General features: G+C 44.6%; 1 protein-coding gene across 2 annotated transcripts in view; it reads right to left on the bottom strand.

The window, feature by feature from the left end:
* The window catches only part of LOC108704616 (potassium voltage-gated channel subfamily H member 2), an 83,627-nt gene that overhangs the window by 29,232 nt on the left and 26,485 nt on the right, over nucleotides 1-27,910 (bottom strand). For both annotated transcript variants that reach the window (XM_041566798.1, XM_041566799.1), the window contains exons 4-6: nucleotides 22,439-22,600; nucleotides 20,173-20,592; nucleotides 18,830-19,044 (exon numbers count right to left, since the gene is read on the bottom strand). In XM_041566798.1, the coding sequence (XP_041422732.1) occupies nucleotides 18,830-19,044; nucleotides 20,173-20,592; nucleotides 22,439-22,600 (797 nt within the window). The remainder of the gene's footprint in view (nucleotides 1-18,829; nucleotides 19,045-20,172; nucleotides 20,593-22,438; nucleotides 22,601-27,910) is intronic.

Below are 27,910 nucleotides of genomic sequence, written 5' to 3'. Positions count from 1 at the left end.
GTAGTAGAACTAGAAATAGGAGGTGAAAACTAGATGGAAGGTAAGTACAATGCGCACTGAAGGTAGATAGTAGGTTTGTGGGCAAAGAGAAAACATACAAACCAGAGAGAAGGAGGAAGATGAGGAAATAAATTAGATGTTAGTGAATTGTCCATTCAGTAGTGGAAGTCACTAGTGGATGAGTAAATAAAGGATCCAGCTGAACTATACAGTAATACAGATACCAGGGATGGAGCTCAATGTCACACTCAGTATTAATAGTAATAAAAACAAGTCATTGTAACCTTGTCAGGGGTTCACACACCCCCTGCATTTATATCACTATATATATGAGATCCTTTATCCAGAACACCTGGCACCTGGGGCCTGCTGAAAAAGGGGGTTTCTGTAATATGGAGCACTATGTCTACATCCTACAGACTCAAGATAAAGTAAAGATTCCTCCAGGTGGCACATGCCTTTCATGTACTGTATGTAACAGGGCATCATGTAGATAACACGCCAGATTCATACATGTACATGACACACACATTATATATATATATACACGTCTAGAACAAGTAAAGTGCACACATTCACACACTCATCAGATAACAGAGTCCATTGCATGTATATTATATACACAAACACAAGGGACATGTATGTGTATTAAAAGTTTCATGTGTAAGTAGAAATGTAGGGGTCCCCCAGTCGGTAGCATCTGCTTTCCAAGCTAAGGACATGCACAAAGCCTAGCACTGCAGTAGTATTGCCCCTGTAAGTACATGCAGTACAGTAGGTGGGCTTTAGCAAATAGACCCTATTTCAGATACACTGCACTGCTGTTGTTGGCGCTTCACTGCACCCAGGGGCCACACACACACTCACACACACACTCACACACACACTCACACTCACACACTCATTACTCACCTCCTGAGCCACAATGCTGGAGATCCGCACTGCCCGTTTCACTCGGGTGTCTTTCTTTCCTTTCTCCACACTCACACTATCCTTCCTCTTCAATGATGACATTGTGGGGGATCCCGTGGAAGAGAGACAAGAAATCCAACGCTACCCCCCTTCCCAGCCAAGAGAAGTCCTTCCAAGGGGAGACGTGAGTTTCACCTGCAGTGCCGTGAGTGTGCCCAGATCCTGCCCCTTTCCATACTCAGGGGAGTGTTGGCTGCTAGTGGATGAGGAGGGAATCCCTCAGGCTTACAAAGTCACATTGTGGTGGGAATGTCCAGTAGGTGTCCCACACAAGTTCTTCCCCTGGGCTATATAATGTATATAATCCCTCCATATGGACACATCCTTGTGACAGACGGACACCACCTGGGGACTGTTTATCCTGTAGCTCCTCTTATTCAACCTTCATCCCATCTTCCTCACTCATTCCTACTCATTGCTCTTGCTTCCCAGCTTTAGCCTTACCCCCCATCCATTATAGGCTGAACGTCTCTACTACTGACTCCTCCTCCTTCTGCTCCTGTGCCCCCTGTGCCTCAATATTTGTTCTGCTCCTCACCTTCTCCTACATCTCATGATCTTCCATATTTACCTTTCCCTCCGAGTGATTCCCTTCTGTATCATTGGTCTCTCTCTCTCTTTATTCCCCACTCTCTGCTTCTCTTCCTGCTCCAGCCTCTGCTCAACTGCCCAACTCTAACTGCCGCCTTCCTCTCTATCCCTCCTTTCCACCTACAACTCCTTCCTTTCTCTCACCTTCTCCCCTCGCCTGCTACTACCCTCTGCCTCCCCCTTGCTCAGTGCAGTCAGCGAGAGCGCTCCCTCCCCCAGTCTGAGAGCTCCATCCTCTGCCTCTCTCTCTCTGTCTGTCTCTCCCTCTCTCTCTCTCTGTCTGTGTCTCTCCCTCTCATCTTCTGTCTTTCTCTCTCTCTGTCTCTTTCTGCCTCTCTCTCGGTCTCTCCCTCTTTCTCTCTGTCTGTCTCTGTCTTTCTGTCTGTCTCTTGTGCACACACACACAGTCACTATCATGGTGGGACACCCGTGCCCCATTATTTATTATTGAATTACTACTCCGTAGTCTCCAGTTGCTGCCTCTCTATTCTTGCTGTGGGTCGACTGCTGAGCCTGATATACAACAAGTCTGTTATACAGAGAGGGGAGATACTCAGTCCCACTATACAGAAGGATCATGACAAGTGAGAGAGGAATGATACTGGGCAGAAGTTCAGAAGCAGTGAGGGGGTTAATGTGGGAGGTCAGTATCACGGGACAATTCAATGGCAATTAAGGTAATTTGAGAGGATTGGGAAGGGTGTGAATCAGTATTAGTATTAATGGGGGTTGAGCAGGGGACAGGGGTAAGAGGGGACAGGATTAAGAGACTGCAGGACTGGGGGTGAGACTACACACGGGCACTTACTGCACCAGTTACTCCTCAGATAACCACATAAACCAATAGAATCTGCCTGTGTGCTGGGATTTTATTCTTCTTACCATCCAACTTATTATTATTATACAAAGGGACATGCTCGTTATAGTACTCACTACCACTATATATATATATATATATATATATATATATATATATATATATACCCACCACACACTTACATGTTCAGCTCAGTAATCATGTAGCACACAGAGAGGAAAGAGATATATAGAAGAGAGAGAAATGTGAGACAGTAGAGAGAGAGGAAAGAGACATATAGAAGAGAGAGAAATGTGAGACAGTAGAGAGAGAGAGAGAGGGACATATAGAAGAGAGATAAATGTGAGACAGTAGAGAGAGAGAAGAGACATATAGAAGAGAGAGAAATGTGAGACAGTAGAGAGAGAGGAAAGAGACATATAGAAGAGAGATAAATGTGAGACAGTAGAGAGAGAGAAGAGACATATAGAAGAGAGAGAAATGTGAGACAGTAGAGAGAGAGAAGAGACATATAGAAGAGAGAGAAATGTGAGACAGTAGAGAGAGAGAGGAAAGAGACATATAGAAGAGAGATAAATGTGAGACAGTAGAGAGAGAGAGAAGAGACATATAGAAGAGAGATAAATGTGAGACAGTAGAGAGAGAGAGGAAAGAGACATATAGAAGAGAGATAAATGTGAGACAGTAGAGAGAGAGAAGAGACATATAGAAGAGAGATAAATGTGAGACAGTAGAGAGAGAGAAGAGACATATAGAAGAGAGATAAATGTGAGACAGTAGAGAGAGAGGAAAGAGACATATAGAAGAGAGATAAATGTGAGACAGTAGAGAGAGAGAGAAGAGAGAGAAATGTGAGACAGTAGAGAGAGAGAGAGAGAGAGAGAGAGAAGAGACATATAGAAGAGAGATAAATGTGAGACAGTAGAGAGAGAGAGAAGAGACATATAGAAGAGAGAGAAATGTGAGACAGTAGAGGGAGAGAAGAGACATATAGAAGAGAGATAAATGTGAGACAGTAGAGAGAGTGGAAAGAGACAGACATTTATGTGACAGATGGGACTGTGTGGAGGATGTGCTTCGCTGCTCGTTAGACTTCAGTCATTAATTTAAGGGAAGGCAGATCAGGTTGGAGAGTTGCTTTGTCCTTGTTACTAACGATCCTGGGAACGTCAATGACACATCAGTGGAACAGAGAGAGGAAATCCACACACATACAGCTGACATTCGGGGACTCCATCCCATGTGACAGTCAGTATTGTGTGACCCAACTGTCACATGAGTCTCCTTGGCCTGAGTGTAATAACTAGAACGTTACTCACACAACTCAAATTCTGCTTAATTTTATACAGAAGGTGCAACTCACTAGCACCCCTAAGCACTATCACTAGCACCCCTAAGCACTATCACAAGCACTCCTAACCACTATCACTAGCACTCCTAACCACTATCACTAGCACCCCTAACCACTATCACTAGCACCCCTAACCACTATCACTAGCACCCCTAACCACTATCACTAGCACCCCTAAGCACTATCACTAGCACCCCTAAGCACTATCACAAGCACCCCTAACCACTATCACTAGCACCCCTAACCACTATCACTAGCACCCCTAAGCACTATCACTAGCACTCCTAACCACTATCACTAGCACCCCTAACCACTATCACTAGCACACCTAACCACTAGCACCCCTAAGCACTATCACTAGCACCCCTAACCACTATCACTAGCACTCCTAACCACTATCACTAGCACCCCTAACCACTATCACTAGCACCCCTAAGCACTATCACTAGCACCCCTAACCACTATCACTAGCACTCCTAACCACTATCACTAGCACCCCTAACCACTATCACTAGCACCCCTAACCACTATCACTAGCACTCCTAACCACTATCACTAGCACTTATAACCACTATCACTAGTACTCCTAACCACTATCACTAGCACTCCTAACCACTATCACTAGCACCCCTAAGCACTATCACTAGCACTCCTAACCACTATCACTAGCACTCCTAACCACTATCACTAGCACTCCTAACCACTATCACTAGCGCTTCTAACCACTATCACTAGCGCTCCTAACCACTATCACTAGCACTTCTAACCACTATCACTAGCACTCCTAAGCACTATCACTAGCACTCCTAAGCACTATCACTAGCACTCCTAACCACTATCACTAGCACTCCTAAGCACTATCACTAGCACCCCTAACCACTATCACTAGCACCCCTAACCACTATCACTAGCACCCCTAACCACTATCACTAGCACTCCTAACCACTATCACTAGCACCCCTAACCACTATCACTAGCACACCTAACCACTAGCACCCCTAAGCACTATCACTAGCACCCCTAACCACTATCACTAGCACTCCTAACCACTATCACTAGCACCCCTAACCACTATCACTAGCACCCCTAAGCACTATCACTAGCACCCCTAAGCACTATCACTAGCACTCCTAACCACTATCACTAGCACTCCTAACCACTATCACTAGCACCCCTAACCACTATCACTAGCACCCCTAAGCACTATCACTAGCACCCCTAAGCACTATCACTAGCACCCCTAACCACTATCACGAGCAACTAAGCTGGTAAAAGGTATTGAAAATCTTAGCTATGAGGAAAGACTGGCCAAATTGGGGATGTTCACTCTGGAGAAGAGGCGCTTAAGGGGTGATATGATAACTATGTATAAATATATAAGGGGATCATATAATAATCTCTCTAATGATTTATTTACCAGTAGGTCTTTCCAGCTGACACAAGGTCACCCATTCCGATTAGAAGAAAAGAGGTTCCGCCTAAATATTGGGAAGGGGTTTGTTACAGTGAGAGCTGTGAAGATGTGGAATTGTCTCCCTGAATCAGTTGTACAGGCTGATACATTAGATAGGTACAAGGAAGGGTCGGATGCTTTATTCACCAGTAGCTCCTCCCAGCAGACAGGAGGGAGCCAATGAGATTAGAGGAGGGAAAGGGGTGTTACAGGGAGAACTGGGAAGTGAATCAGGGGTACAGGCTGATACATTAGATAGGTACAAGGAAGGGTCGGATGCTTTATTCACCAGTAGCTCCTCCCAGCAGACAGGAGGGAGCCAATGAGATTAGAGGAGGGAAAGGGGTGTTACAGGGAGAGCTGGGAAGTGAATCAGTGGTACAGGCTGATACATTAGATAGGTACAAGGAAGGGTCGGATGCTTTATTCACCAGTAGCTCCTCCCAGCAGACAGGAGGGAGCCAATGAGATTAGAGGAGGGAAAGGGGTGTTACAGGGAGAGCTGGAAAGTGAATCAGGGGTACAGGCTGATACATTAGATAGGTACAAGGAAGGGTCGGATGCTTTATTCACCAGTAGCTCCTCCCAGCAGACAGAAGGGAGCCAATGAGATTAGAGGAGGGAAAGGGGTGTTACAGGGAGAGCTGGGAAGTGAATCAGTTGTACAGGCTGATACATTAGATAGCTTTAAGAAGGGGTTGGATGGCTTTTTAGCAAGTAAGGGAATACAGGGTTATGGGAGATAGCTCATAGTACAAGTTGATCCAGGGATTGGTCCGATTGCCATTTTGGAGTCAGGAAGGAATTTTTCCCCCTCTAAGGCAAATTGGAGAGGCTTCAGATGGGTTTTTTGCCTTCCTCTGGATCAACTGGCAGATAGGTAGTTAATAAACAAAAAAAAAAAAAAAGGTTGAACTCGATGGACATGTGTCTTTTTTCAACCTTACTTACTATGTTACTAGCACCCCTAACCACTATCACTAGCACCCCTAACCACTATCACTAGCACCCCTAACCACTATCACTAGCACTCCTAACCACTATCACTAACACCCCTAAGCACTATCACTAGCACCCCTAACCACTATCACTAGCACCCCTAACCACTATCACTAGCACCCCTAACCACTATCACTAGCACCCCTAAGCACTATCACTAGCACTCCTAACCACTATCACTAGCACCCCTAACCACTATCTCTAGCACCCCTAACCACTATCACTAGCACCCCTAACCACTATCACTAGCACTCCTAACCACTATCACTAGCACCCCTAAGCACTATCACTAGCACCCCTAACCACTATCACTAGCACCCCTAACCACTATCACTAGCACTCCTAACCACTATCACTAGCACCCCTAACCACTATCACTAGCACACCTAACCACTAGCACCCCTAAGCACTATCACTAGCACTCCTAACCACTATCACTAGCACCCCTAACCACTATCACTAGCACTCCTAACCACTATCACTAGCACCCCTAACCACTATCACTAGCACCCCTAAGCACTATCACTAGCACCCCTAAGCACTATCACTAGCACCCCTAACCACTATCACTAGCACCCCTAACCACTATCACTAGCACCCTAACCACTATCACTAGCACCCCTAACCACTATCACTAGCACCCCTAACCACTATCACTAGCACTCCTAACCACTATCACTAACACCCCTAAGCACTATCACTAGCACCCCTAAGCACTATCACTAGCACCCCTAACCACTATCACTAGCACCCCTAACCACTATCACTAGCACCCCTAACCACTATCACTAGCACCCCTAACCACTATCACTAGCACCCCTAACCACTATCACTAGCACCCCTAACCACTATCACTAACACCCCTAAGCACTATCACTAGCACCCCTAAGCACTATCACTAGCACCCCTAACCACTATCACTAGCACCTCTAACCACTATCACTAGCACCCCTAACCACTATCACTAGCACCCCTAAGCACTATCACTAGCACTCCTAACCACTATCACTAGCACCCCTAAGCACTATCACTAGCACTCCTAACCACTATCACTAGCACCCCTAAGCACTATCACTAGCACTCCTAACCACTATCACTAGCACCCCTAACCACTATCACTAGCACTCCTAACCACTATCACTAGCACCCCTAACCACTATCACTAGCACCCCTAACCACTATCACTAGCACTCCTAACCACTATCACTAACACCCCTAAGCACTATCACTAGCACCCCTAACCACTATCACTAGCACCCCTAACCACTATCACTAGCACCCCTAACCACTATCACTAGCACCCCTAAGCACTATCACTAGCACTCCTAACCACTATGACTAGCACCCCTAACCACTATCACTAGCACCCCTAACCACTATCAATCACTAGCACCCCTAACCACTATCACTAGCACTCCTAACCACTATCACTAGCACCCCTAAGCACTATCACTAGCACCCCTAACCACTATCACTAGCACCCCTAACCACTATCACTAGCACTCCTAACCACTATCACTAGCACCCCTAACCACTATCACTAGCACACCTAACCACTAGCACCCCTAAGCACTATCACTAGCACTCCTAACCACTATCACTAGCACCCCTAACCACTATCACTAGCACTCCTAACCACTATCACTAGCACCCCTAACCACTATCACTAGCACCCCTAAGCACTATCACTAGCACCCCTAAGCACTATCACTAGCACCCCTAACCACTATCACTAGCACCCCTAACCACTATCACTAGCACCCCTAACCACTATCACTAGCACCCCTAACCACTATCACTAGCACCCCTAACCACTATCACTAGCACTCCTAACCACTATCACTAACACCCCTAAGCACTATCACTAGCACCCCTAAGCACTATCACTAGCACCCCTAACCACTATCACTAGCACCCCTAACCACTATCACTAGCACCCCTAACCACTATCACTAGCACCCCTAACCACTATCACTAGCACCCCTAACCACTATCACTAGCACCCCCTAACCACTATCACTAGCACTCCTAACCACTATCACTAACACCCCTAAGCACTATCACTAGCACCCCTAAGCACTATCACTAGCACCCCTAACCACTATCACTAGCACCTCTAACCACTATCACTAGCACCCCTAACCACTATCACTAGCACCCCTAAGCACTATCACTAGCACTCCTAACCACTATCACTAGCACCTCTAACCACTATCACTAGCACCCCTAACCACTATCACTAGCACCCCTAAGCACTATCACTAGCACTCCTAACCACTATCACTAGCACCCCTAATCACTATCACTAGCACCCCTAACCACTATCACTAGCACTCCTAACCACTATCACTAGCACCCCTAATCACTATCACTAGCACCCCTAACCACTATCACTAGCACTCCTAACCACTATCACTAGCACCCCTAACCACTATCACTAGCACCCCTAACCACTATCAATAGCACTCCTAACCACTATCACTAGCACCCCTAACCACTATCACTAGCACCCCTAACCACTATCACTAGCACCCCTAACCACTATCACTAGCACCCCTAACCACTATCACTAGCACCCCTAACCACTATCACTAGCACTCCTAATCATGCTGGGTCTATGCTGGGTCTTTAACATGGGCTTGAACCCCAAATATCTGAACTCACCACTGCAACATCCCACTGTATTGTCTCCATATCATGTGACTGCATCTCTAGCTCCTCCCCTAACTGCTCCTTAAAGGACAACTACATTTCCATTATCATAAAGTGTGAGATTAGCGTTTAACACAGAATAACTCCCTCATTTTCTATTCATTGCTATGGGATTGTTACAAGCATTTATTAGTGAGTGAAAGTTACAGTTCATCATTTGATAAATACAATTCTAAAATTTCCAATAGGAATGAATAGAAAGTGGCTAAGTTTTTCTGTGATGAACTTTAATCTCATCACACTTTAATAAATATGCCCCACTCTTGGGCACCCCCCCCCAGTACAGCACCAAGATATTGGAATCACCTACCAGGTATCCTCATTATCACCCCCAGAACTCTCATACACACTACACTAAGCTTTCAATCAGCACCCTAACTGCTCATCTCTCATTGTAACTCCTCCCATACTTACACCTGTAATAACACCCTGTAACTCCTCCTCTAACTGCACCTGTATCCTCCATATGAGGGGTTGTTCTGTGACCATATAAAGGCACAAGGCTGCAGGCTGAGTTATACAGGGAACTCTGAGTATCACTCATGTATTATAAGGGATAATGTACCCCCTACTGTAAATGATAAGGATATTAGAAGTCACTGAGGGGTTGTTCTGTGACCATATAAAGGCACAAGGCTGCAGGCTGAGTTATACAGGGAACTCTGAGTATCACTCATGTATTATAAGGGATAATGTACCCCCTACTGTAAATGATAAGGATATTAGAAGTCACTGAGGGGTTGTTTCTGTGACCATATAAAGTCACAAGGCTGCAGGCTGAGTTATACAGGGAACTCTGAGTATCACTCATGTATTATAAGGGATAATGTACCCCCTACTGTAAATGATAAGGATATTAGAAGTCACTGAGGGGTTGTTCTGTGACCATATAAAGGCACAAGGCTGCAGGCTGAGTTATACAGGGAACTCTGAGTATCACTCATGTATTATAAGGGATAATGTACCCCCTACTGTAATTGATAAGGATATTAGAAGTCACTGAGGGGTTGTTCTGTGACCATATAAAGACACAAGGCTGCAGGCTGAGTTATACAGGGAACTCTGAGTATCACTCATGTATTATAAGGGATAATGTACCCCCTACTGTAAATGATAAGGATATTAGAAGTCACTGAGGGGTTGTTCTGTGACCATATAAAGACACAAGGCTGCAGGCTGAGTTATACAGGGAACTCTGAGTATCACTCATGTATTATAAGGGATAATGTACCCCCTACTGTAATTGATAAGGATATTAGAAGTCACTGAGGGGTTGTTCTGTGACCATATAAAGGCACAAGGCTGCAGGCTGAGTTATACAGGGAACTCTGAGTATCACTCATGTATTATAAGGGATAATGTACCCCCTACTGTAAATGATAAGGATATTAGAAGTCACTGAGGGGTTGTTCTGTGACCATATAAAGGCACAAGGCTGCAGGCTGAGTTATACAGGGAACTCTGAGTATCACTCATGTATTATAAGGGATAATGTACCCCCTACTGTAAATGATAAGGATATTAGAAGTCACTGAGGGGTTGTTCTGTGACCATATAAAGACACAAGGCTGCAGGCTGAGTTATACAGGGAACTCTGAGTATCACTCATGTATTATAAGGGATAATGTACCCCCTACTGTAAATGATAAGGGATATTAGAAGTCACTGAGGGGTTGTTCTGTGACCATATAAAGGCACAAGGCTGCAGGCTGAGTTATACAGGGAACTCTGAGTATCACTCATGTATTATAAGGGATAATGTACCCCCTACTGTAAATGATAAGGATATTAGAAGTCACTGAGGGGTTGTTCTGTGACCATATAAAGACACAAGGCTGCAGGCTGAGTTATACAGGGAACTCTGAGTATCACTCATGTATTATAAGGGATAATGTACCCCCTACTGTAAATGATAAGGATATTAGAAGTCACTGAGGGGTTGTTCTGTGACCATATAAAGGCACAAGGCTGCAGGCTGAGTTATACAGGGAACTCTGAGTATCACTCATGTATTATAAGGGATAATGTACCCCCTACTGTAAATGATAAGGATATTAGAAGTCACTGAGGGGTTGTTCTGTGACCATATAAAGGCACAAGGCTGCAGGCTGAGTTATACAGGGAACTCTGAGTATCACTCATGTATTATAAGGGATAATGTACCCCCTACTGTAAATGATAAGGATATTAGAAGTCACTGAGGGGTTGTTCTGTGACCATATAAAGGCACAAGGCTGCAGGCTGAGTTATACAGGGAACTCTGAGTATCACTCATGTATTATAAGGGATAATGTACCCCCTACTGTAAATGATAAGGATATTAGAAGTCACTGAGGGGTTGTTCTGTGACCATATAAAGGCACAAGGCTGCAGGCTGAGTTATACAGGGAACTCTGAGTATCACTCATGTATTATAAGGGATAATGTACCCCCTACTGTAAATGATAAGGATATTAAGTCACCAATGGGTTTTGTGGCCACCATTCAAACACAAGTAAAGTCCATGGTATAAGGAGTGTAATTGAGTGCTAGTAAGAGTGGAATGGAGAAGCCTGAGAACAGGAGACATATGATGAGGCAGATGTGAGTCACCAGACATGGGACATATAAGGACAGACGTACAGTTGTGTTGCTCCTACTGTCATGTCCCGACAGCTAAGGAATCACAAAGTAGTTCATTCTCTGCATCCACAACTCCTTAGCTCTGTCCTGCATATTCCCCTGTCTGAGCTCCCAGCACACCCCGGGCTACACAGCAGCCGCAATATACAGAATGTAACCGAAAACCTCAGCTCACACTGTCCCAGGAATCTGCACAAATAATCCCAAATAAGGGAGGGAAAATCCATTCTTCCAATGACCCTTCTATAAAAAGACATAATATTTACTCAAATGATGCAAAATTCAAAGGCGCCACCAGATGAACCCCAAACTGAAATTCAGTTCTTTGTGTATTAACAGAAATTCCATGATCCCACAATCTTTATTAATAATATCTGATCCCTCCCCTGTAACTGTCTGTACCTGTAATATCTGATCCCTCCCCTGTAACTGTCTGTACCTGTAATATCTGATCCCTCCCCTGTAACTGTCTGTACCTGTAATATCTGGTCCTCCCCTGTAACTGTCTGTACCTGTAATATCTGATCCTCCTGTAACTGTCTGTACCTGTAATATCTGATCCCTCCTGTAACTGTCTGTACCTGTAATATCTGATCCTCCCCTGTAACTGTCTGTACCTGTAATATCTGATCCCTCCCCTGTAACTGTCTGTACCTGTAATATCTGATCCTCCTGTAACTGTCTGTACCTGTAATATCTGATTTCTCCCCTGTAACTGTCTGTACCTGTAATATCTGATCCCTCCCCTGTAACTGTCTGTACCTGTAATATCTGATCCTCCTGTAACTGTCTGTACCTGTAATATCTGATCCTCCTGTAACTGTCTGTACCTGTAATATCTGATCCTCCTGTAACTGTCTGTACCTGTAATATCTGATCCCTCCCCTGTAACTGTCTGTACCTGTAATATCTGATCCTCCTGTAACTGTCTGTACCTGTAATATCTGATCCCTCCCCTGTAACTGTCTGTACCTGTAATATCTGATCCTCCCCTGTAACTGTCTGTACCTGTAATATCTGATCCCTCCCCTGTAACTGTCTGTACCTGTAATATCTGATCCTCCTGTAACTGTCTGTACCTGTAATATCTGATCCTCCTGTAACTGTCTGTACCTGTAATATCTGATCCCTCCCCTGTAACTGTCTGTACCTGTAATATCTGATCCTCCCCTGTAACTGTCTGTACCTGTAATATCTGATCCCTCCCCTGTAACTGTCTGTACCTGTAATATCTGATCCCTCCCCTGTAACTGTCTGTACCTGTAATATCTGATCCCTCCTGTAACTGTCTGTACCTGTAATATCTGATCCCTCCCCTGTAACTGTCTGTACCTGTAATATCTGATCCTCCTGTAACTGTCTGTACCTGTAATATCTGATCCTCCTGTAACTGTCTGTACCTGTAATATCTGATCCTCCTGTAACTGTCTGTACCTGTAATATCTGATCCCTCCCCTGTAACTGTCTGTACCTGTAATATCTGATCCTCCCCTGTAACTGTCTGTACCTGTAATATCTGATCCTCCCCTGTAACTGTCTGTACCTGTAATATCTGATCCCTCCCCTGTAACTGTCTGTACCTGTAATATCTGATCCTCCTGTAACTGTCTGTACCTGTAATATCTGATCCCTCCCCTGTAACTGTCTGTACCTGTAATATCTGATCCTCCTGTAACTGTCTGTACCTGTAATATCTGATCCTCCCCTGTAACTGTCTGTACCTGTAATATCTGATCCTCCCCTGTAACTGTCTGTACCTGTAATATCTGATCCTCCTGTAACTGTCTGTACCTGTAATATCTGATCCCTCCCCTGTAACTGTCTGTACCTGTAATATCTGATCCCTCCCCTGTAACTGTCTGTACCTGTAATATCTGATCCCTCCCCTGTAACTGTCTGTACCTGTAATATCTGATCCCTCCCCTGTAACTGTCTGTACCTGTAATATCTGATCCCTCCCCTGTAACTGTCTGAACCTGTAATATCTGATCCCTCCTGTAACTGTCTGTACCTGTAATATCTGATCCCTCCCCTGTAACTGTCTGTACCTGTAATATCTGATCCTCCTGTAACTGTCTGTACCTGTAATATCTGATCCCTCCCCTGTAACTGTCTGTACCTGTAATATCTGATCCCTCCTGTAACTGTCTGTACCTGTAATATCTGATCCTCCTGTAACTGTCTGTACCTGTAATATCTGATCCCTCCTGTAACTGTCTGTACCTGTAATATCTGATCCTCCTGTAACTGTCTGTACCTGTAATATCTGATCCCTCCCCTGTAACTGTCTGTACCTGTAATATCTGATCCCTCCCCTGTAACTGTCTGAACCTGTAATATCTGATCCCTCCTGTAACTGTCTGTACCTGTAATATCTGATCCCTCCCCTGTAACTGTCTGTACCTGTAATATCTGATCCTCCTGTAACTGTCTGTACCTGTAATATCTGATCCCTCCCCTGTAACTGTCTGTACCTGTAATATCTGATCCCTCCTGTAACTGTCTGTACCTGTAATATCTGATCCCTCCCCTGTAACTGTCTGTACCTGTAATATCTGATCCTCCCCTGTAACTGTCTGTACCTGTAATATCTGATCCCTCCCCTGTAACTGTCTGTACCTGTAATATCTGATCCCTCCCCTGTAACTGTCTGTACCTGTAATATCTGATCCCTCCCCTGTAACTGTCTGTACCTGTAATATCTGATCCTCCCCTGTAACTGTCTGTACCTGTAATATCTGATCCCTCCCCTGTAACTGTCTGTACCTGTAATATCTGATCCCTCCCCTGTAACTGTCTGTACCTGTAATATCTGATCCCTCCTGTAACTGTCTGTACCTGTAATATCTGATCCTCCTGTAACTGTCTGTACCTGTAATATCTGATCCTCCTGTAACTGTCTGTACCTGTAATATCTGATCCCTCCCCTGTAACTGTCTGTACCTGTAATATCTGATCCCTCCCCTGTAACTGTCTGTACCTGTAATATCTGATCCCTCCCCTGTAACTGTCTGTACCTGGTATTTATGGATTAATCACATGTTTGGGTGACTGAAGCAATAATGTAGATCAGATGTTCTGTTATACTTCCACGTTATTGAGAATTAGAGTAATGTTTATACATGTGACAGGGAACAGGCACATATTTAGGGGTAGGATTAGGGTGTGGGTATAAATCCTGCACCATGTGATAAGGAAAAGGGGAGATATTTGAGGGACAGAAGAGATGGCACCCATGTTGTATATTCAGTGATTATGGGTGGGGGGGGTGTAGCTGTGAGGCAGATGATTTGTCACTGTCCTGTCTAATAAAAGCAGCAGTGATGGTTTTGCGTCACCAGTTCCCCATCCATATCCTGATTGTGACTGATAAACCAACATGAAACACAACGACCCTGGAAATCAATTCTCTGCTCCGACACTGAGCAACCCCCCAAAGCAATCAGCCCTTTAACTCTTACTGGCCTGTATGTGTATAGACAGCCTACATCTGGTCTTGAGTTCTGCCTCGCTTTATGGCTGATATTCTAGAATATTCTGTCCCAGTGGTACAGTCTGATACTCACTACTAATAGCTAATATTGATTAAATGGTTGTTCACTCCACACCTTCACATAAATGATATATCCCCATATCTATACTAACTATAGAGTTTAGTATCACAATAGCCTTTGTATTATGTCTGTCCAAGAAATCATCCAAGTCCCTCTTATAGTCATTAACTGAATCATCACCCGGCAGTGCATTCCCCAACCTCACTGTCCTCACTGTGATGAAGCCCCTACTCTGTTCCTTTAAATGAAACTTCTTTTCCTCTAGTCTGAAGGGGAGGCCTCTGGTACGTGATTCTCTTTATGGGTAAAAAGGTCCCCTGCTATTTGTCTATAATGTCCTCTAATGTACTTGTAAAGTCTAATCATGTCCCCTCACAAGCGCCTTTTTTCCAGAGAAAACAACCCCAACCTTGTCAGTCTCCCCTCATAATTTAACTCTTCCCTCCCTCTAACCAGTTTAGTTGCACTTAGTCTCTGCACTCTCTCCAGCTCATTTATATCCCTCTTAAGGACTGGAGTCCAAAACTGCCCCCATACTCCAGATGAGGCCTCACCAGGGACCTATAAAGAGACACAATTATGTTTCATCCCTTGAGTTAATGCCCTTTTTTATACAAGAACTTTATTTGCTTTAGTAGCCACAGAATGACACTGCCCAGAATTAGACAACTTGTTATCTACAAAGACCCCAAGATCCTTCTCAGTTAAGGAAACTCCCAACACACTGCCATTTAGTGTAGAACTTGCATTTATATTATTTTTGCCAAAGTGCATAACCTGCATTTATCAACATTGAACCTCATTTTCCAGTTTGCTGCCCAGTTTTCCAGTTTAGACAAATCACTGTGCAAAGTGGCAGCATCCTGCATGGAACCTATAGTTCTGCACAATTTAAGCTGGCCATAGACTCCAAGATCCGCTCGTTTGGCGACATCGCCAAACGAGCGGATCTTTCCCCGATATGCCACTATACTGCGTGGCTATATCGGGGGTAATTCGAACGTTCGGCCGTATGGCCAAACGATCGAATTACGATGCGCCAAGCGGCTCCGACGGGTCGGTCGGGTAAAAATCCAACCTTCCCGATCGATATCGTGGCCAGATATCGATCGGGAAGACCCGTCGGAAGCCCCCATACACGGGCAGATAAGCTGTCAAATCAGTCCAAACGACCGATATCGGCAGCTTTATCTGCCCGTGTATGGCCACCTTTAGTCTCATCTGCAAAAATAGAAACAGTACTTTCAATGGCCACCTCCAGGTCATTAATAAACAAGTTGAAAAGCAAGGGACCTAGTACAGAGCCCTGCGGTACTCCACTAACAACACTGGTCCAATTAGAAAATGTTCCATTTACCACCAAGTCTATCTTTTAGCCAGTTCTCTATCCAGGTACAAATACTATGTTCCAGGCCAACATTCCTTCATTTAACCAGTAACCTTCTGTGTGGCACTGTATCAAATGCTTTAGCAAAGTCTAAGTAAATCACATCCACTGCCATCCCAGAATCAAGGTCCCTGCTCACCTTCTCATGAAAAGAAATTAAGTTAGTCTGGCAAGATCTATTACGCATAAAACCATGCTGGCACACACTCATAGTATTATGATTTGCAATGAAGTCAAGTATTTTATAACTTAATACCCCTTCCAAAAGCTTTCCTACCACTGATGTCAGACTAACTGGCTTATAGTATTGAAACTGAGAATGGGATTCCTTTTTGAACAGTGGCGCCAGATTAGCAATTTGCCAGATAGTCATGGTTTATTATTATCATTATTGTAGGAATGAGTTACTGGAGGGTGGAGCTAATATAAGTAGTAAATATAGACTATAGCCCTATTAGGTATAAATGTATTATTTCTGGAACACTCCCTTTGTACTTATGTCTATGCGTTGCACTATGCTGGCTCACCATTCCTCTAGTTTTCCTGCAATGTCCATGTTTTATCCAGCAAAGAGTTCATGTACAATTTGTAAGCCTGGGGGGCGTATGTCCAGTACCAAGTGTGTCCGTAAAAAATGGGTTTCAGCCCAATCGGCTCAGAAGAAAGGGTTTGAGGAATAGAAAACAGAGAATTCCACTGACCACAGAACATCAATAATGGTTATCAGGTGCCCGGGGGATGGCAGCACCAGGAATAGCTCAGGAACTGGGTCAGGCAGGATAGACTCACTCTTCCTGGGCAATAAGTAAAGGGTAACTGTGCAATAGGCAGGGTCCACACAAGCCAGAGAAAGGTCAATATGGCACCAAATAAGAGAAGCCCGTTGGCATGAGATGAGATGGAACTGAAGAGTCAGTTACACCAAACCTGCTATTACAGTGAAACATGGTGCAAGGTACAAAGAACCTACAGAGGAACCTACTGTTTCCTTTCCTGTCTGTCCCACACTTCCTGTTCCTACTGGGCTCTGTGTTTCTATGGTTATTGGTCCATTTTGGTGCCCAAACTTTTACTGTCAGAGATCAGACTATTAATGACTAAGGTCCCTGCTCACAAGGGATCTCTGTCCATCCAAGACTTTCTTGCCCCATTAGCTTCTGTTCTTTAATGGTTACTGGTCCATCCGGGAGAAACATATCACTCTTCTGGTTGGTTCCCAACTCCTGACCCATCATTTATAAGCAGAGCTCATAATAGTCATATGATGAGGTATGTGCAAAATGGGGGGCTGTGTGTCCCAGAGGCCAATTGAGAGGCTGCAATGAGACCCAGTTGAGCAGATCCTCCATCTCCTGCTCTGTTACACAAGGATCCCTAATATCTCAGTCATTAGTTAATATGGGACAAAGCTCAGTCTCATTTTCAGGTGCTGCCTCAGCCCAAATATTCCTCCTCCCCCGCCTTCACTGACGTACATTTGTATTGTTGTGTCAGCCATTTTCCAAGGCCGCTCTATTTTTAATGCTGCCTCAGATTGGTACATTTTGATTAATTTCTTTACCTTTTCAGGCTAAATTTATACATCTCTCTATCCTCCTCTGCTTGCGGCAGGCAGACATAGTAGTAGCGCTGCTGGGGACACAGCTAGAGACAGTACAGCACATGAGGGCAATGTTACTCGGCAGGACAGGGGGGCAGCTTTGGGGTGAGGGAGTGAAATATATTCAGAGAAGGTATTTCATAGCATCTCTTTCTTTAAACAGAATTAAAGTGCCCTGCCCCAAACTAGGGATCCGACTGCCTGTTTTAGCAGGATTCATATTCAGACGAATTCTTGTACATGGCCAAACTGAATCCTAATTGCATATGTAAATTAGGGGTGGGAAGGGAAATCACGTGACTTTTCTTTACAAAACAAGGAAGTAAAATTTTTTTCCCCCATTTTTTCCTTTCCCACCCCTAATTTGATTATGCAAATTAGGATTCAGTTCAGTATTTGGACGAATCTTACACAAATGATTCGGGATTCGGCTCAATCCCAAATAGTGGATTCGGTGCATCCCTACAAACCAATAACTGGATACCTGTAGCGCTACAATAATCATTTGAACAAACAGGGAATAATGTGATCGCATTTGATCTGTCAGTTTGTTGGTCATACGGTTACAAACAGGCTCAGAATGTATTTGTATTGGCACTATACTTGGGCAAATGGGCACATATTCCAGTGAATGTGCTTCTCAGGGATACATTGCCCTTCTGTGCCGGAACTCAGCCAGTTACCTGAGAGCGGCCCAGTTAAGTGGATCCATCACACTGTACAAAGGGCCAGATCTTGCCCAGTCTGCCCAACACAAGACCAATGACCTACCTGAGTGACCTTCTCTGTAACGTTGTGGGTTCGGTCCTTCAGCTTGGTGGGTGCAATTATTTCCTTTTCATTGGACGGGGAGGTCAGAAACGAATCTCCTTTAAAGTCCACAAAGTTGAGGGTTATTTGAGGAATTTTACTGATGGCTCTGTACCTCATTAGGTCTGAGTCTGACGTAGAGTTGAGAAGATTGGCCCGGATATTGTTCATGGCCCCTGAAAGAAAGAAGAAAAGATAAATCCTATTCCTGAGTCTTACCCAGCAATGAGCACACAAGTGGCAGTGCTCTGTCAGTCAGCCCACCCTTCTTTGTTCAACCCTGTCATAGAATTCTCTTTATTGTTGCCCCCAGTCTGGTTATGACCCAGACAATGCAGTTTTCAGAAGGGTTGTCAAGGTCACAACAATCTATCCAGTTTTTCAAAATAGGAAATCCAGACATGACTCTTCTTCGTGGCAATCAGCCAATCATTGAGACATAGTCCCACGCCCCAGCACTTTCCTGTCTCCATTGTCACCACTCCTCCTCACTCTCTTATTATCTGTAAGTACTTCCTGGTTACCTCACAGGACACTCCTCCTCACTCTCTTATTATCTGTTAGTACTTCCTGGTTACCTCACAGGACACTCCTCCTCACTCTCTCATTAGCTGTAAGTACTTCCTGGTTACCTCACAGGACACTCCTCCTCACTCTCTCATTAGCTGTAAGTACTTCCTGGTTACCTCACAGGACACTCCTCCTCACTCTCTCATTAGCTGTAAGTACTTCCTGGTTATCTCACAGGACACTCCCCCTCACTCTCTCATTATCTGTAAGTACTTCCTGGTTACCTCACAGGACACTCCCCCTCACTCTCTCATTAGCTGTAAGTACTTCCTGGTTACCTCACAGGACACTCCTCCTCACTCTCTCATTAGCTGTAAGTACTTCCTGGTTATCTCACAGGACACTCCCCCTCACTCTCTCATTATCTGTAAGTACTTCCTGGTTACCTCACAGGACACTCCCCCTCACTCTCTCATTAGCTGTAAGTACTTCCTGGTTACTTCACAGGACACTCCCCCTCACTCTCTCATTAGCTGTAAGTACTTCCTGGTTACCTCACAGGACACTCCCCCTCACTCTCTCATTAGCTGTAAGTACTTCCTGGTTACCTCACAGGACACTCCCCCTCACGCTCCCCTAACTTCACCAGAGGGAATAAGTTCTCACTCCAGGACTAAAGAATGAGCTTTTCTTGAAGAGTGAGTGTTTGACCCCAATAAGAGATGAATTCACTGGAAAGAGTGATAGTTCAACCAGAACTAGAGGAACCTTCACTGCAAATAGTGAGTGCTCACCAGTGCTAGAGTTGCGGTTCCGGAACTTGTCCAGGTCCACTTTCATAGCTTCAATGTCATCTACTGAGGAGGCCCGTCGGATGCTGTAGAAACTCTCCCGAGAGCGGCTGCGCGCCAGACTGCAGTTGGAAAAGGACATGTCCAGGTTGAGGTGGTCCTTGTCTGTATGGGGAGATGACTGAACTGCTGGCTCCTTGTCCTCTTCAGGAGGTTCTTTGCTGCTGATCAGCGCCTGCTGGTCCTCAGACTGAGAGCCAATGCAATTGTTCATATGTGTCACTTCCTCCAATGCCACCGTGTCACTGCTGTGCTTTGATAAATCCACCACCACCACATCGGGATCCTCTTGAGGGAGAGACTGTTTGCTCCCCGCCAGGGCCAGTAATGCTGGGAGCTTCAACTTAAATGACTTGCCTCGACCTATGGGAGCACAAGAATGGAACTGAGAGTTAGCTACATCATTATTAGCAGCTTTACCAGGTCAATTCTAACATGCTAACCATAACTAGTTCTTTTCCTCATTTTGCCTCCCACTGGGGCAAATTGTTGAAGGTTTCAAGGCACAGAACTTAGACTAGTTCCATGTGTAACAACCCAAAGTCTCTCTTGTACATGAATGTACATGCAGAAACCAATATTCCACAATTCTGTATGAGCCACATTCTTTCTTTCTCACTCCAACTTCACCTTCACTAATTAACAAGCTCTTGGCCCTGCACTGAACCTTGTCATTAATGAGCCCTTAATGTGATTTGTAGCTTTTTGGGAAATTAACAATTGACAAGGAGTCTTTATTTGGTCACTTCTCAATCCATATACATTTCTCCTGCTGGGAGTATTTATTATCTTGCCCTGTAACCTCTGGAGAGAAGCCCTGGAGACCTCAATAACACCACACATCCCATGCAATGTCAGGCCCCATATGCATCATATAACTGTGCCCTTTGCCCTCCCTTCATAAATCTGTGATGCCTGTGATTTCTTTTATGATCATTGAACCTCTGGATACAGTCTCCTGACATATAGGCTCACACTTACTGATCAATACTGGCCATTTGTATAACAACACTACTCCTGTTATACTTGCTTGATGCCAAATACTGGGCTGTTCCATTTACAAATAAGGATGGTTTGTCTATAACTAATCTAAGCCCCTTGCTCCCTGGGGTGAATGCCATCAGACCTCCACATTATTCAATTGATTTTCTTATGGTGTCAGTCAGGAATTCTTTTGCACAAATAAACCTCCAGCTGCCTTAGTAATGAAGTGTTGCACCCTCCCTATTTACTCCCTATGTACAAATGTGACCTCCAATGTGCCCAGCCTGTTTCTGCCCATTCCTGTCTGTTCCTGCACATTCCTGCCTGTTCCTGCCCTTTCCTGCCCAATCTTGCCTATTCCTGAACATTCCTGTCCATTCCTGCCCGTTCCTGTCTGTTCCTGCTCATTCCTGCCCATTTCTGCCAATTTCTGTCCATTTCTGCCCATTCCTGTCCATTCCTGCCTGCCTGTTCCTGCCCATTTCTGCCCATTCCTGCCCATGCCTGTCTGTTCCTGCCCATTCCTGCCTATTCCTGCCCATTTCTGCCTATTCCTGTCCAGTCCTGCCCATTTCTGCCAGTTCCTGTCTAGTCCTGCCTATTCCTGCCTGTTCCTGTCCAGTCCTGCCTATTCCTGCCCATTCCTGTCTAGTCCTGCCTATTCCTGCCTGTTTCTGCCTATTCCTGCCTGTTTCTGTCTATTCCTGCCTGTTCCGGCCTATTCCTGCCCGTCCTGTAGATTCCTGCCCATTCCTGTCTGTTCCTGCCTATTCCTGCATGTTATTGCCCATTCCTGTCTGGTCCTGCCTGTTCCTGTCTGTTCCTGCCCATTCCTGTCCGTTCCTGCCTATTCCTGCCGTTCCTGTCTGTTCCTGCCCAGTCCTGCTGCCCCTCAGAATAAGATGTGAGGCGGACAAATAATAATAACCTCTAGCATAGTTCCCTTTAATGCTTCCTATTCAGTTCCAAATGTACAATCACCTCCTGCCTCTGCCAACACATCTGTAGGTGCCCAACCTGCCAGTTATCCCAAGGATTTAGCCTATGGGCCCAAGGGAGTTATGTTGTGTCATTGTTCAATATGTTGAGACCAGTGGGCAAAAGGTACCATGGATTGTGCTTGTCTTAGCCAAAAGATCTGGGACTGTGACACTGACCAGGAGAATTCCAGTTATAGGTACTGGACCCCTTCATATCAGGCAACCCAAGAAAACTGAAAACTTACCTGAAGGGAACCAATGGGACTGCACTTTGTGATTGGTGTCCTTGTTGGGAGAGCCCAAAACATCCTTCTCCATCACCACTTCAAAGTTCAGAATGAACATGATGACAGATCCCTCTTCGTTCTTCACAGGGACCACATCCACCAGACAGAGGAAACAACTGCCTATGGAAGCAAAGAGTGGAGTGAGAAAGTGGACTGGTCATTAGAACACACAGCTCATAGCAGGAACTGGCCTATGAAGGGCTGGCCCATAAAAACTTCACTGTTAGTACATTTTATAGCCACAATTCAGGGTGCATGACATGGTAGGATGCAAGAACCAGTGAATGGTTCTGAGGGAAGAACAACATCCCAGAGGGCAGGACTACTAGCTGCTCCCCCATACACATCCCTTCCCTGACCCCCAATATACTCTCCAATCAAACTCTCATTACTAACACTTATATTCAACAAAAGTCCCTCCCTATATCCCACAATACCCTCCTTTCCTCAACCTACTCTCTGCTTCTGCCTTCCCTCCTTTCTCAACATTTCATTCCATTCCCAACTACAGAACTTCTCTCCACCTTCTCCCTGTCTCTGGAACTCTCTCTCCAGCTTCTTCCTGTCTCTGGGACTCTCTCTCCAGCTTCTTCTTGTCTCTGGGACTCTCCAGCTTCTCCCTGTCTCTGGGACTCTCTCGCTCCAGCTTCTCCCTGCCTCTGGAACTCACACTCTCTCCAGCTTCTCCCTGTCTCCGGAATTCTCTCTCCAGCATCTCACTGTCTCTGGAACTCTCTCTCCAGCCTTTCCCTGTTCCCTAAAACCCCACCTGTTTAGCGATCCATATTCAGTGTATCTGAATTAATCAGACATTAATATTATTTCTATAATCCTTATGTTTTACCCAACCCCTTTAGATTGTAAGCTCTTGGGAGCTGGACCTTCTCATCCTCTTTCTGTAAACTCTTATTAGTTAAATTATTGAGAGATCCCTGTTCATTATAAATTCATGTAAAATGCTGCGTAATATGCTGGCACTGTATAAATAAATGATGATGATGTAAGATTTCCCTCACATGCCACTAACACTAATCCCATGGCAACGAGTGATAAATGAACAGATTTGTATTTATCAGATTAGACAGACGGCTCTGAGGGAGGAAAGAAAATGACACAACCAATCCCTGATCCCGTGTCACTTGGGAACAGACCAGTTGGTTCAACAGGTCACAGTGACATCACTGCCATTCCTGGGTGCAACCAATATAGTATATTATATAATATAATGAATAGGAGACTCCTCCCACCCAGTACAACACCAGCCACATGCTCTGGTCAGGGGTCACTGGACTGTGCCACAAAGGCAAATACATTACTGGGGAGATAAGCAGAACGGGGTGAGGGGGTATAAGCAGTACAAGGTCATTGATGGGCAGTAGAAAGAAACATAGGAAATGGATGGGCAGTAGAAGAGAATGGATGGGCAATAAAAGGGAATGGATGTGCAGTAGAAGGAAATAGGTGGGTGGTAGAAATGAATGGATGGGTGGTAGACGGGAATGGATGGGCAATAAAAAGGAATGGATGGGCAGTGGAAGGGAATGAATGTACGGTAGAAGGAAATGAATGTACGGTAGAAGGAAATGGATGGGTGGTAGAAGGGAATGGATGGGTGGTAGAAGGGAATGGATGGGTGGTAGAAGGGAATGGATGGTTGGTAGAAAGGAATGGATGGGCAGTAGAAGCGAATGGATGGGCAGTAGAAGGGTATGGATGGGTGGTAGAAGGGAATGGATGGGTGGTAGAAGGGAATGGATGGGTGGTATAAGGGAATGGATCTGTGGTAGAAGGAAGTGAATTGGTGGTAGAAGGGAATTGATGTGTTGTAGAAGGAAATGGATGGATGGTATGGATGGTAGAATGGATGGATGTTATGGGTGGTATAAGGGAATGGATGGGCAGTAGAATGGAATAGATGGGCAATAAAAGGGAATGGATGAGCAGTAGAAGGGAATGGATGGGCAGTAGAAGAGAATGAATGGATGGATGATAAAAGGCAATGGATGTGTGGTAGAAGGAAGTGGATGGAGGTATGGGAAGGAGTGAGAAGATGATGAGACAGTGGCATGGTCAGGACACGGGGTACATTTGGGTTACATGCCAGTCACAAGTGGTCATGTCTCTCACAATGATCCACTAGAAGGTCTCTACTGAGTAGTGCACTCTCTGTGTCTGTGCCTTGTGACTCTGGTCTCTTCCCCAGACCCCCCAGTTGGATATGGGACACACATTCTGATTGTCGCCTAGTTCATAGCCACTAGGGATGGTTCTAATGGAGCCTTTCATTTCATTGGCTGTTACAGCCAGATCACAATCCTGTCCAGCTCCAAAATGGTTAAAATCTATTAGTGTAAATGTGCCACTTTTATAAACACCCAGTATACACACGCAGTGCCCTGTGCACCAGAATATCACACCCGGGGCATTTACACTACGACACACGGATATAATCCAGGGATGAGCTGCGGCTGAGAGGATTAGTTCATCTACAGGCTAATCCTGCCCACATGCTGCTTAATGAGCCGAAATCCCCTGAGAGTTGCCAGACGCTCCCTCCATGCCCAGTTTTCCACTAACGAGAGTCCTGGGACCTTCTGCACTGTCCCTAGATCTATAATCACCCAAGATGGGGGCTCTAACACCTTATGTGCACCCCGGGAATACTTATATATATACTGTATCTATAAATACACAAAAGCCATCAATATTTTGTAAATGATATCCTTATAAACGGTGATTTCTGATGTCATTTCTGTCACATGACTCACTGCAATTTGTGTATTATAATAAAGTACCCCCTGTTGGAAAATATAAGGATATTAGAAGTTCCCTCTGAGTTCCATGACCTGTATAAAAACACTTATAAAACTTATAATATCCTTATATTTTACAAGAGGGGGAACTTTATTCACGATATAAAACACTGTCACAATAGCAGGAGTGAATGATATTCCCACTCTCTGCCCGGCCAGAAACACAGAGAAGAACATGAGATAACGTTTGCCCATTTGGTGCCAACTCTGAGCCAGTGTGTAAATCTCCCAGTGCCCTGGTGCAAAGCTCCTGCTCATTCATTGGGCACAGGGCTGTGTGATTGGTGGCTGTGAGACCTCAGCAGGGATAGATAAGGGTTAATAAAGTGGGTATACAGGGCAGGAGTGGCATGTGGGGCAGAGCCGTGGGTATGAGTTGGCCAGACGGTGCCACTCACTGGGTTCCCTATAATAAATGTGAGAGTAGCAGGAATACTTCCCCTTACATCGTCAGTGTGCCAGTCTGGGGGGCAGCCATATGGGTAGAGGGGGGGCCCTGCAGTGATATTTCCATGTGTTTGTTTTATACCCGCAGAGTGACGTAATATTCACAGCTCGGCTTCTGTTCCGCTGCCAACTCCCAGCCTGTGCCCTCGGCTACTGACTAGAAATCTCCCTCTATTGCCACTGCCCACCCAGCACAGCCCGGGACCACCTGAGCTAACGGGGGCAGCAGGGGGGTCGGGACCATTCAAGCCCAAGGCTTATTGTGTGTAGGGGGGCAGAGAGAAATAAACAGGGGCCACTTCTATATGTAGAACAGCTCTTACTGGAGGGGCCAAGGATCTCATACAGTGGGGGCCAATATGGGAGGAGCAGTGAGGCCCCACATACACCCCCCCATGTGACACAGGTTTATCATTGTACCTTCCATCCAACTCCCATGGACTCAATGTCTGTTGTTAACCCTTTATGCCTGTACCCCCGGCATCTCCCACCTCAATCTCCTCCTGCCCCCTCCCCTCCATATCCCTGAATCCCACCATAAGGAACTGCCCCTCAGCTTCTGCACAACTATAACCCTCCTATATATCAGTTACCTCTCTATCTATTTATTTATTTATCTCTATCTATCTATCTATTATCTATCCATCCTTCTATCTATCATTTATCTCTCTCTCTCTCTCTCTCTCTCTCTCTCTCTATCTATCTATCATCTATCTATCTATCTATATATTTATTTATTTATCTCTATCTATCTATCTATCTATCTCTATCTATCTATCTATATCTATCTATCTATATCTATCTATCTATATCTATCTATCTATCTATCTATCTATCTATCTCTCTCTCTCTCTATCTCTATTTATTTATCTGTTTATTTATCTATCTATTTATTCATATATTTATTTATTTATCTATGTATTTATTTATTTATCTATTTATTTATTTATCTATTTATTTATCTATCTATTTATTTATGTATCTATGTATTTATTTATCTATTTACTTATCTATCTATTTATTTATTCATATATTTATTTATTTATCTATTGATTTATCTATGTATTTATTTATTTATCTATTTATTTATTTATCTATTTATTTATGTATCTATGTATTTATTTATCTATTTACTTATTTACTTATTTATGTATTTATTTATCTATTTATCTATCTATTTATCTATGTATTTATTTATCAATGTATTTATTTCCAATCCCTGGCAGCTCTGTTATTGCACCTGAGGCACTGCACCAGTTGTGTTATAGAAATAAATGCAGAGTATCACAGTCACACAGAGCCCCCAGGGGACACTTGTAGTATCGCAGCTGATATAAAATTATCCATCCCTGTCATAGGATCCCCTATAAGTCCTACAGAGCCCCTTGTGGCCATTGTCAGTAGCGCAGCTGATATAAATACCAGTGGGGGCTGCAGCTGTAATAAGTCACACAGGGCCACCGTGTGGCCAAATCATAAATAAAACAATAATACTGAGATTCTGCAGTGGTCTGGGCTATTCTTTGTAGCTCAGTTGCATAAAATACACTCAGGTATAGGTGGAAAAAAAACATCAGTCACTTTATTGCAACATCAAAGAAATGTATTCACTAACCCATTAGATCCCATTTGATGACAAGTAAACATTATGGCTGGTTCCACCCTGAGTAATAAGGGAATCATTGCTGTTATTTCCCCAGCACAAACTCAACCATTGTATATCTGCCAACACAAGATTGGGCTCAGAGAATTCCCTGGTCTCACACATGGTGGTACATGAATTTCTAGAGTAAGAGGGTGAGTGACTGCTCATTATGTGAGTGCCACTCATCTTATAATAATGTTACTGCAGAGAAGAAAGTGACCACTAGAGGGCAGTACTGCAGCATACACCTGTACTATACTATGTGCCCTCCCTGTATAGAAACTGTCAGCTCCTGCCAGTCTGGTGCCTCTGATACTGACACTTACACACAGCAGGTACATTGTTGGCAGTGACTGGGTAATTATGGGGACCCTCTCAACACATAATCACCCCACTTTATCATGTGATGTGAACTTTGTCCTGTGAGAGGAAGCTTTTCCCATTGGCCCAGGTGTATTATGGTTATTTCTGGGTCCCTACGGTATAATACAGGAGGGACATTGTGCTTCTACTTGTCTAGATACC

Source organism: Xenopus laevis, chromosome 6L (genome assembly GCF_017654675.1).
Source record: "Xenopus laevis strain J_2021 chromosome 6L, Xenopus_laevis_v10.1, whole genome shotgun sequence".
Taxonomy (NCBI): Eukaryota; Metazoa; Chordata; class Amphibia; order Anura; family Pipidae; genus Xenopus; species Xenopus laevis.
Note: the sequence above shows the minus strand (reverse complement) of the source record. Positions and strands in the feature narration are given on the sequence as shown.